This window comes from Hydractinia symbiolongicarpus, chromosome 5 (assembly GCF_029227915.1).
Source record: "Hydractinia symbiolongicarpus strain clone_291-10 chromosome 5, HSymV2.1, whole genome shotgun sequence".
Lineage (NCBI taxonomy): Eukaryota > Metazoa > Cnidaria > Hydrozoa > Anthoathecata > Hydractiniidae > Hydractinia > Hydractinia symbiolongicarpus.
The window spans coordinates 25,777,492-25,789,988 of NC_079879.1; the positions used below are offsets into that span (position 1 = coordinate 25,777,492).

The window sequence follows — 12,497 nt, forward strand, 5'->3', positions numbered from 1 at the left end:
TTAAAAAATTTTAGATTTAATTATGTTGCATAAATTATGATGTCATATTTAAGCAATAGCAATTTTTGACATTTTCTGTCATCAGTAATTTTAGACGGAGAGTTACTTCTTTTCTTGACTAGCAGTCTTGTCAATTGAGGTAAAAACTTGAGCTTAGATCTAACTGTGGAGATCATTTTGGAAGAGAGTTATTAATATGTCCTGTCCAACACATGGTAGCATAGAAAACGGGCATTAACCCAAGAATGATGATGACAATAATGCTTATTAGTTTAGCTATTTTTGTATATCAATATTATACTTCTGTAAAACAACACATTGTCAATATTGTCATTACATTATGACATTTTTACAAAGTGGATAGTAGTTAGGCTTAACTCATCTTATGACAAAGTTTTGGAAATTGTGATAGTCCCTTATTAGTTGTGCCTGTTCCATCTTATGACCTTTGCCTATAATAGTTAAGATAAGATCTTGACCGTTTAGAAAGGAATAATATGAGAATGGTTAGGTGGATGTGTAATGCCAGTCTGAGAGACAGAAAGAGTTCAGATGAGCTAAGAAGCAGGCTAAGTCTCTGTAGAATTAAAGATGTTATCCAGATAAGAAGATTGAATTGGCTGGGGCACTTGGAAAGAATGGAGGAGGATAATTGGGTAAGAAAGTGTAGAGACTTGATAGTTCCTGGGGCAAAGCCCAGAGGCAGACCGAGAAAGACTTGGCAGGAGGTTATATGGACAGACTTGATAGAGAGGAAGTTGAGTTTAGATCTAACACAGTCTAGATCAGATTGGAAGAGGGTCATTAATATACCCCGTCCAACCCATGCTAGCATGGAAAACGGACGTTAAGCCGAGAATGATGATGATGATGATGTCCAATCTTATGACAAGTTTTTGATAGTGCAAGAGTCATTTTCAGAAACTTTGCCTATCTTATCTTGAGGCAATTATGTACAATTGTCCGAGGTTGGATGAAGGCTGTAAAGCACTGACCTGTCTTTTGACAGGCTGTCCTGTCTAGACGATCAATCCCTCTCACACACTGAAGGTCATGTTACCTAGCTAGAACTAAGCTAGTTATTTTGTTATTTTATTTTTTGATGTGATCAAACAATCAAAAAAGATTTTTTAATAAAAATCACACAAAATAAATTTCTGTGAGCATTTTATTCTCCCCTAAATTCATAATTTTATCAGAGTATTTGAATTTTAAAAAATTAGCTAGCTAGCTCGTCGTAGCTTATCTAGCTAAATTCTAACAAAAATTTACCAGCTATAATTTTTAATGTTTTAAGAAACTAACACCAAAAGATGAACACGTTTTAAGAACGTGAAAAACAAGAGAAAACATAGCTAGATCATCCATCCATAATGTAGCATTTTATCCTGGCACCTATGGAAAACTTTGTTTGTTGATTTGATAATATTGCATGTTTACAGAAATAGGGACCACAAAAACCTGCATATTGCAGCAATAAATTGACAATCCTCTTTTGTTTTTGTCGTTTGTTCTGTATTTTAAATACGGTCTGCAATTTAAATGATACGGGAAATAAATATTAAACATGGCGGAGATAGTAGCGCAGTCGTCAGGAGATCCACAAAAGACAATCGATGATGTTGTTAACAATGTTAAATCCGAAGGCCTTTTTGACCAGTTTAGAAAAGAGTGCTTGGAGGAGTTTGAAAATATGGTACTGCTGTTTCACTGAATATTATTGCCAGCTACAGTAAGGCATGCACCCAGAGGGGGAGGAGTGATGGTGGCTGCTTACTACTAAAGCTTTCCGTTTACCTGTTTTTAGGAAACATATCACCAGTTGAAGCAGAGAGTAGAAAATCATGTTACCTCCTTCTTATCCAAACATAAGTACCATGATGGCCTACAAAAGAACTTGTTAAGAAATAACCTCAGAACTCACATTAGCAAGTATAAACTTTCTTTGTGTTACTGTTTGTGTTTGTGTTTATAACTAAGTGAACAATATCTAGCTAGCTAGCCAGCTACCCGGTAACTGGTAAAAAAAACAGGAATAAACATTCCTCACCACTATTTTAAAGTAATCAACTAGAGAACTGACCAAATCTTTTACTAGCACCAGAAGTAAACATGGTAGCTAGAGAGTAACCAGCCAGGAGGTATCCGTTAAGATGAACCACTTGTAATTTCCCAAAGTTTTAATTGTAATAATTCAATGACCAAAAAAAAACTGTATCAGTCTGAAATGCTTCAAACTTGTATGCTTTAATTATTATTGTTATTATTATTACATGTTGAAGTGTTATACCTAATGTTGTGATTTTATGTACATACAGGCAAAAAATATAAACAACAAACCGCAGTGATCAGTAAAGTCAAGTTAAAAAAACAACTTACACTGAAATACACAAAAAAATGAAAAGGCATTTTCATTTTATCTAGTAAATTGGTATCTAATTACTGCATATTTAAAGATGATGCTTGCTGTCTGGTGGTTTTCTGTTGATCACATCAGAATAGTCATGGTTACTGCTATTTCCAGTTACTATCTTTAACTACAGTAGCTAAAATCTATAAGAAACAATAACATTTAGTTCTGTGTATTTTGAGCAGTTATTTTATTTGTTTTAATTTATGCTTTGTTTATAGGTCCGATATTCTTCTCAATAGTATCCAGCAACTGGTTGATGAAGTGTTGAGTTTGAAAGGCCACAGTTTTTGCCTAAAAATTGATAAGGAAGTTGATAAATATTTGAATAAAGATGAATCTATTGTTAAAACTAGTCAAGATTGTTCATCTAAAACTGAAGAAAAGGAAGAATGTACAGAAGAGGTTCCCATCCAAGACGTGGGAGCCAGTAAAGAAAAAGGAAATAGAGATATCATGACGGAAGTCACTGAAATTGAAGAAGTTGAAATGGAAATAAATGATAACCCAAGTAATATTGAGTCTGAAGAGCATAATCCTTCAAATAGTAATCCAGAAATATTTGAAGTATCACTAGAATCAAAAAAAGATTCAATGGCCGCTGAAAGTCAGAAGTTAGATAATCCTGATAAAAATATCGAAAATAAAGACGAAAATAAAAAGACCCTTGATGAATTAAACGCAACTACAAAAAATACTGAAGAAAATTCCGACATTACCCATGTGATTTCAGAGGAAGAACCAAGTCATGACATACAAGACGTTGAACAAAAAATTGTTTGTGGTATAACTAAGAGCAACAAAAGTACAGATATTGATGAAAATGTTGACGCGAAGAATGGTGACGGTAGTGCCGTCGGCAAAGTTATGGATTGCGAAGAAAACGAAAAAGATGAACTTGCTGATATGAACTTAACCAAACAATTTAAAGAAAATAAAGTTATTGAAACAACAAATGAAATTAATGAATTTACAGGCCATATACCGCCTCTTATAACTGAACCGATATCTGATGACTCAGCAAGTAACCATAGTTCATTCACTGAAGAAACAAAAGCATTAGGCGAAGTAGAGCAGAGAAGAAAGTCGAATCGAGTACGCAGCCTACCCCTAAAACTTCGACAAAATGAAAGTAAGACTGCGTCAGATGATAATGATTCAATTTCTAGTAATGACACGGAAGTAAAAACTACTAATGAAAGCTCGTCAACACAACGCCATGGAAGACATAAACGCAAGCGTTCCCAACACCCAGATGACAGCCGCGATTCGTACGATGCGCTTGAGAAACGATCATCTAGGGGGAAGCCACTTCCTGATTCAGATAAGCACAAGAAAGCAAAAAAGCGAGATCGTTCTGTGGGAGAGATTGAAGAGGCTTCGCGTAGTGGGGGCAGAAAAACTAAAAAAAAGGATTTGTCATCTGATCATCCAGATTCCGTAAGCCAAAGGGAAGACATAGTCGCGTCACCGGTTAATACTCCTGATGACAATGCGAACAAAAGGACGAGAAGGCCAATTAAACAACGGCGATGTTACTCGCCTTCTTGAGTTTTACATTCATATAAAGTTTGAAGAAACCGTCAAAGATTAAGAACGTCTTGTTACACTTCTAGCTGAATTGGAGCAGATATTTCGGCGGGATTGATTGATTTAGTATCGAAAGTTTTTGCGGTTTTATAAATATAAATCATTTCCTGGAATTTATTTTCGGCTCGATAACAAGTCATTTTTAAAAGAAAGTAAAAAACAAGTTAAGCTTTTTTGTTCAGTCAACAAAAATTTATCGATGCTTACCCGCAATTAGTGAGGAGATGAAGTAATGGAATAAATTGTCACGAGAATTAAATTTCACTAATTTTTGTGCTTTTCAAGAAAGCTTTAATTACCACTCCCGTTAACGAAAATGTGTCTTTGTTAATTCTGTCATTCCTCATTCGTATAAATTATTCGGAAATTCAATTTCTCAAGGCTTACTAAGATAATAAGTCCTTGTGTTTACGTAAAATCACAAAGTTCACCTCCAACACTTTATTTCTATATCTTAATTACAGAAATAATTTTGATAAAATTAAGCCTTATTTTCATGTTATAATTTCTTAACTGTCCCCCCTCCCCGCCAAAGTCAATGTTACTGAAGAACTTTTTGGGGGGAGGGGGCTTAAAATGAAATTCCCAATATAGTTTTTTTCAGGGTTTGTGTGAATTTTATTTATTTTTTTAAATTCCCCTTCGTTAACAATGTATTTTTTAAGAAAAAACAGACACCGTTTTAGAGCTTAGGATGCCCAGAACACTAATGTTTTAGTTTTGTCTCAACATTCAAAAATGCTTGTAAGGTACAAGCCTAAAACGTAGAGGTGTGAGCGAAATTTATCTTTTTTGTCAAGTTAACAGTTTCAATTTTTTATTTAAAATAAATACTCTATGAATTTTAAGCTTTCCAATGATAGAAATATGAAAAATGTGACAAAAATACGGATTTGGTATTTAATGGTACACAATGTTGGGTATCGTTGACTAGCTCAATTCACTCTTTCTAATACATACGAATTAATTTTATTGACACCCTAGTCCTCAGTAGTTACTCTCGACTTTTCAAATCATATAAAACGTTGCACTGTTTTTTCGCATGTATTTAAGTTTGGCGCAAGCAAAATTATAACCTTTAAATTCTCTTTCTTATGAATATGTAAAGGATTTAATTTTCTCAAATTTCAGGACTTTTTGTCAATTAAGCGAAAGTTAGTTCCCGCGAAATTTTATTGGAAAACTCGATTATTTGTGAACATTAATTAAAACGAACTTTAGATTTTTCTTTCTTTTTGAAAAACGATTTACACTAATTTCATCTTCAACAGTCTAAATTTTAATGTATCCTATCGTAATTCTGCAATTTAATGCGGCCAAAAAATAATAATTTTAGGCAAAAATTTTATCGCAATTAGAGGGAAAAAATAACTATTTATTTATTTATTAATTTATTTTTATTATTTATGCAATTTTTTGTCTTGTTTTTGCCACTCAAACTTCTCAATCTCTTTATGATGCATTTAAAAAAATAGTTTTTCATTGCAAATTTTAGAAGGTAAACTAGGCTGGTAACTATGAATTACCTTGCTTAACGTCCACTAAGTATCTTCTCGGTCCATTTACTTTGATATTTTAAAATAGAGGATGTTAGTTTAAATAAGAACTTACGTGTCCAACCGTTTTTTTATCATTTTTAACTGCAATGGTGTATTCGTCTTAACGAGCGCTGCAGGTCTTGTCCGGGACAAAATTAACTTTGCTCCAACTTCAGCATTCCATTGAGCTTAATTTTTTTTAACAAAGACCTGTTGAGATTCTTTTCCACCCACGCACTAAATAAGAGAAAAACCAAAAAATTAACAATATTAACTGTAAAAAATTCCTATTAAGCAAAAGTAATTCTCGCGAAATATTATGACTTCCCAGCTTTGCAAAAATTAAAATTTATTCTTAAACAAATTCTCGTGGAAATTAATTCCCTAAATGTAATTGTTTTGAAACCGAATTCCCGATCTGATATTCTTATAAAAAGTATTCTTGTAAAAGAAAAATCGTATACTTTAAAGGAGAATTGAGGTCAAGAAACAACATAAGTTTAAAATGAGAGTTTTATCTTCCCCGAATGTATTGGTGCACATAAAAATTCTTAGATATCTACTTATAGCCCTACATAAGCAGTTTTTCAAAGTCACGTGATTAAAAATGTGACGTCACTAGTGCAAGACTAGACTAGTTTCAAAGCCGCATGTTTAAACATTCATTTAGTGGTGGCGACTCCTTTGATGATACTTGCGAAGATAGCTCTGGTAGTTCCGTTGGTAGTAATAAAGATTATTTGTGTGGATATGTTGCAAATCCCGAATATAGCATAGAAGAACTGAAGAAAAGAAATTTTTCTTCTAGCAGTGACAATAGCGACGATAAAGACGTGTTTAACTCAAGTAGGACAGAAAATTGGAATTTGTGCCAATTTACGTTCTGTGCGATTATGCCGACATTTATAGAATGAAAAAAATACTGCATAGAACATAAAACTTTACTTGGTGATAAACTTGATTCTGGATGCATAATAAAACATCGCAACTTTGACACATTATGCCTCAATATATCCGTTCTGGAAACTTCTTTCATCAGAAACCGTCGACATAAAAATAAATTCCCCGTAGTAAAAAAAATGAATTCAAGCTTAATTGAAATGGTCGGATTTTTTTTTCGAAATTAGGAGTACTCTTGTACTCTTTCAATACAGCTAAGTCTCTCTAATTCGAATCTCTATATTTCGAATATTTCTATATTTCGAACGAGTGATCAGTCACCGCGAATTTTTCTTAAGAGTATAAAAATTTGAACAATTTCAAAATCTCAATTCTAAACTTTTTATAATTGGAACAGTTTTTAGTCTCTTCAGCACGATTCTCTCCCTAATTCGAATTTAAAAAAAAGCACTTAGTGATGCTACTTGTATTGCCGAAAGAGATCGTCTCTCCAATGTAAAGCAATCAAATATTTAACAATTTTTCAATTAAAGTTTCTTTTTTGTGTAAACTATAAAAATAAAGATTGAATGTAACTTGAATTATGTTTTCTTGATTTTAACAGAAATTTATCTCTGATATTCAAATTTTCACTATCTGAAGCTAAAAGTTCGAATTAGAGACTTTCTGTAATTCGAATCTCTCTATAATTCGAACAAAAATTTTTCCCCGTGGCAATTCGAATTAGAAAACACAGTCAACTGTAAACACATTTGACTTTGTGTTTTGTGCGCTTTAACCTCTCTCGCACTTGTGATATTATCACTAAATGACTTTGTAACCTCTATCTCTCAAAAATTGATATTGTATAACTTTTAGGGAACTTTTTTATTTTAATGGTATGAATAAAATTATAAAAAAAAATCAAAAAAGTCAATTTTGACCTCAATTCTCCTAAGTGAATAAACTTTCATGAATAAAAATAATTAGCGATAAATAACTTTCGCAAATGATCATTTCAATGATAGGCATAGGTGTTGTTGTTATATGTTCAGAGGTGTAAAAACATGTAAAGTTACCATAAAATGAAACAAAAAAAAACAACAGGATTTTGAATCGATTCAGTTTTTACCCATTATTACACGAAACCTAGGATGAAAGTGATGTATAATGATTTATTTTTTTACTTAACAGAAGGAATTTCAGAATATAAATAAAAGTTCATGAGTATTAGCTTTCGCGATTAGCCTATTTCAATACATTTTCAAAGAAAAAAATTCGTGATTTAGCCTTTTTTAAAAGATATTTCGCGCGGCCTATATTTCGCAAATTCGGCTAAAATTCGCGAAATTTCTCATGCGTAACTGTCTTAATTTAAATTAGTCTATTTCAACAATGCTACAGGAAATAACCTTTGCAATTGGGCCTTTTTAAAATTATTTACGGTGTCAAACTCGCTGAGTTTCTTTCGTAAACGTTTTGTGTTTTGTGTCCGTGGTAATCTTCATAAATCAAGAAAAAATTTCGCATTATATACGAATTGAAAAAATATCTAAAAAAATTAAACTGAAGTTCTTAATAATTTTTTTGTGATTATATCCATAAAAATTTAAACAAAGAATTTGCAATTCACGTTTAATCTTTAATCTTTTTCCCATCCTCTTTGTTGTTGCCAACAAGCACCAGGCTTCTTTATTTCAAGGAATTTGGTGCAAGACTTGTTTTCCTTTTTTCTTTTAACGGTGTATTTTCTTTAATTTTTGGAATTGCGCAAAATCATAAAAAACGTAAACCTCATACAAACAATAATTTACTAAAATTTTTAGGTCTGAGATATAGGAAAAAAGGAGAAATTATAAAATTTATGCTTCTATAAATTTTATAAAAATATGGAATAAAATAGAGTAGATCATACAGAATAAAGAATAAAGTACAACTATTGTATTCAGGATATAAAACGGTAAAAAAACAAGTTACAATTTGTTTATTTTTCACAGTAAACTAATGAATTTATATAACAAAGGGAATGATTGCTTTTCTTTTACGCGGGTACTCTTTGAATTCTCTTCTGTAATTTTTATGCTTTTTAATTGCCCAAAGAACCATCTGAAAACAACCAGCAAATGTAAATACACCAGACATTACTGTCTGGGTAAGAACAGTAAACCAAAACCATGAACCAATTTCATATGTGTAGTTCGGGCATGAAACTAGATTCAACAACCATGTAAAGGGGTTTGACGTTGGCATGGGAATTTTTCTTTCCTTTGTTCCTTCAGGTCTTAAATTTCGCAGGGCAACATGAATGGAATAATTACCAAGTTGGCAAAAAATAAAACCAGCTAGGCTGGCATAAACTTGCAAATCACCAAAAGATGCTGGGGTGTATAAGGGATGGTTGATAAAATAGGCAATGAAACATGTAAAACCCCAATAGTAAATAGAATTCTTGAAAAGATTCATTATGGGCATTGTACCATTGGAAAATCGGTGAATAAAATGTGTTTCTGCAAGCCTTTTACCATAATGAAAAACATAGCATGCACACGCAATATGAACATATGGGTGGATTGCCTTCGCATTAGCTCCAGAGCCATAAATAAAGCTTGGCCGTGCATAAAACAGAGGATACAGGAAAAAAGGTCCAGCATATTCTGTGAGAAATACTGTTTTCCAACCAATTTGTGGACCCAAGTCTTTAAAGTAAAGCCTTGCAGTGTTGTCAAACTCCAATGACCGCAGTGTTGCATCATTGCTTAGAATTTTTCCACGGGGCTCTTTTCTGTATGCTTGTCTTGAGGGATAAAGCTTTGGCTTAACTTTTTCATAGGCTATCTTAATTTCTTCAATTGTGGTATAAATCGAGGCATCTTCTAAGGTGTGTAATACTTCTTTTGTGCGAGCACTTATGATTTCCACCTAAACAAAAAATGGCAAACCATAATCCTAACATTACGGTTACTGCAACGCATCGTCTTACAGTATTTAATTTCAATCTTACCTTCATCTTTCGATTTTCTGCGCTGTGCACCTTGTTGGTTCGAGCCTGCAGGCAACACAGAAAGGGCCTGTAATTTGCTGACATCAACAAAATATATAAATCCGTTTCTCACTCTCTAAATTTTGAGCATCGTTAAATTCTCACTTTATTGCTTAGTAAAAGCGCTCATTATTTTAGTTTGCGGACGAAACTAATATGGCATCGTCAAAGTGTAGATCGTAATAAGCTTCTTTATGATTATGTTACACTTTCATGTAATCACTCCTTTTTCCCTCAATACTATTTAGAATTTCCATAATTTACCACGCCATGCATTCTTTGCTTTTCAATTAAAAAGCATATCTAGCTACCTTTTGACTGATTTGCTGGCAACTAAAGAAGCAGTTGGCAGCAGAGAACAGATTATTCAAACCTAAAAGATTTAAAAATAGAGACATCACTTTTCAGAATCTGACATTTTTTCTTATTCGTCTAGCTAATATGGGCATTAAGTATTACCTGGAACTTACTTAGATTAATACAATTTATCTAGAGCAGCTTACCTATGCTAGCTAAATATATTTCATATCCTTAGGTAAAGATAGATGTGCATATTTTACATGGCTAGCCCCACAAATATCGAGGGATATAACCTGTCTATTATTTCCAGGAGGGGCCATGGCATAGATGGAGAGTCCTAGAGTATTTAATGCTCATTTTGAGCTACACAGGACCAATTAGGGCCCGCACTCTACTATACAACTCCTGGCAACATACAACGGCCCACACAGTGTGCCATCTCTCCAATTTCTCTCACATGGCTTGGGTTAACCCGGGGCTATGGTAACATTCACTCACCATGTCAAATCGCCGTCAAGAGGAATCGTACGCACCGTACGAGAGCTATAACCACTAATCTACGGCGCCACAAACTGCAGTGAAGAGGCTTTTCTGAAGGACCTCAGGAATTTAGACTGTTCATATTTTAATATGGTACGATGACCTTGATGAAGCATGTGGGAAACTAAATAAAAATGTAAAAACAGTGGCTGATAAAAATGCCCCTTTTAAAACACATAGATTTTCTGGTCTGTTGAGGCATGGGTCACTGATGAATTAATAATAGCCATCAAAGAAAGGGACTTCTTAAAACGAAAAGCATCAAAAACAAAATCCATCATAGACTGGGATGCTTTCAAACAAGAAAGGAACCAGGTAATAGGTCTCAAAAATTTGACTTAAAAACGAGTACTATAATATATGAGTAATATATGAGTACTATAATATATATACGAGTACTATAATATATATCATAGTATATGATATGTTGGGCAGTGAAGGGGGTGTTGGTAGAAGTGTTACTTGCAGGATAGGTTCTGCTTGGAAAAAGTTCAGAGAGTTACTTCCTTTGTTGACTAGCAGAGTCCTGTCAATTGAGGTAAAAGGTAGGTTGTATGAGGCCTGTGTAAGAAGTGTTATGTTGTACGGTAGTTAGACATGGGCAGTGAAGCAGGAAGATCTTGACCGTTTAGATAGGAATGATACAAGAATGGTTAGGTGGATGTGTAACGCCAGTCTGAGAGACAGAAAGAGTTCAGATGAGCTAAGAAGCAGGCTAAGTCTCCGTAGAATTAAAGATGTTATCCAGATAAGAAGATTGAATTGGCTGGGGCACTTGGAAAAAATGGAGGATGATAATTGGGTAAGAAAGTGTAGAGACTTGATAGTTCCTGGGGCAAAGCCCAGAGGCAGACCGATAAAGACTTGGCAGGAGGTTATAAGGACAGACTTGATACAGAGGAAGTTGAGTTTAGATCTAACACAGTCTAGATCAGATTGGAAGAGGGTCATTAATAAACCCTGTCCAACCCATGCTAGCATGGAAAACGGACGTTAAGCCGAGAATGATGATGATGATGATAATGACGTTTTGCAGCACTTTCAAAAACGGCCAAAACAGTCTTGAAAAACCCTTAAAAAAACTGGTTCCTGATAAGTCAGGCAATACTACCTCGATAAAACAAGTAGTCCAAAATGATGGTACAGAAACTTCTCACCTAAATGAAATTTCCAACACATTCAATTCATTTTTTGTCAGTGTTGGTGAACTAGCCTCAAAATTTTCTTCTGACACTACTACTAATAATTTTTGGTAGGCTCCTATTGAGAACAAAAGTGTGCCGAAAAAACAATAGTTCACTAAAACTTAATAAAGCTATAGGCTTGGACGGAATTGGTCAGTTTTTAGTATTTTTTATCAAGTCTTCAACAAATCTTTATTTACTGGTTATGTACCTAAATGTTGGAAGACTAAAAGGGTCTCGCTGAATTGAACCCTGGTCTCCCGCACAAAGTATGAGAGTGATAACCACTAAACTACGGTGCAGTTTTGAAGAAACTGCAGTAGTCAATGTCTCTGATTTTATTCTTACTGAGCTCCACCAAAAAAACTTTGTTTGTGCTGTGCTTATTGACTTACTACTACTAATAATTTTTGGTAGGCTCCTATTGAGAACAAAAGTGTGCCGAAAAAACAATAGTTCACTAAAACTTAATAAAGCTATAGGCTTGGACGGAATTGGTCAGTTTTTAGTATTTTTTATCAAGTCTTCAACAAATCTTTATTTACTGGTTATGTACCTAAATGTTGGAAGACTAAAAGGGTCTCGCTGAATTGAACCCTGGTCTCCCGCACAAAGTATGAGAGTGATAACCACTAAACTACGGTGCAGTTTTGAAGAAACTGCAGTAGTCAATGTCTCTGATTTTATTCTTACTGAGCTCCACCAAAAAAACTTTGTTTGTGCTGTGCTTATTGACCTTATAAAAGCTTTTGACACTGTTGATCATAATTTTTTTTAAAAAAAACTATATGGTGTTTTGGCATCAGAGATGCTGCCTTTGACTGGTTCGAGTCCTACTTAACAGGCTGAATGCAGCTGACTCTTGTAAACAACACAGGATCAGATCTGCTTCATGAAGACGCTTTGGGGTGCCGCAGGGATCTGTGTTGGGGCCCCTGCTCTTTCTTTTGTATATTGATGACTTAAAATCTGTCATCAATTCAAACTACCACCATCTATATGCAGATGATAAAATA

General features: G+C 34.0%; 2 protein-coding genes across 2 annotated transcripts; one reads left to right on the forward strand and one right to left on the reverse strand.

The window, feature by feature from the left end:
- Positions 1–1,536: 1,536 nt before the first annotated feature.
- Positions 1,537–4,608, forward strand: LOC130645660 (biorientation of chromosomes in cell division protein 1-like 1). The gene is made up of 3 exons (XM_057451719.1): positions 1,537–1,696; positions 1,808–1,932; positions 2,632–4,608. Exons 1-3 carry the CDS (start codon positions 1,568–1,570, stop codon positions 3,959–3,961), a joined length of 1,584 nt encoding a protein of 527 aa, XP_057307702.1. The 5' UTR covers positions 1,537–1,567; the 3' UTR covers positions 3,962–4,608.
- A 3,728-nt stretch (positions 4,609–8,336) lies between these two features.
- LOC130645667 (probable very-long-chain enoyl-CoA reductase art-1) lies at positions 8,337–9,548 on the reverse strand. Its single transcript, XM_057451725.1, has 2 exons — positions 9,419–9,548; positions 8,337–9,336 (listed from the first exon to the last, which is right to left on the reverse strand). The coding sequence occupies exons 1-2, from the start codon at positions 9,500–9,502 to the stop codon at positions 8,428–8,430; spliced, it is 993 nt and encodes a 330-aa protein (XP_057307708.1). The 5' UTR covers positions 9,503–9,548; the 3' UTR covers positions 8,337–8,427.
- Between the last annotated feature and the right edge of the window lie 2,949 nt (positions 9,549–12,497).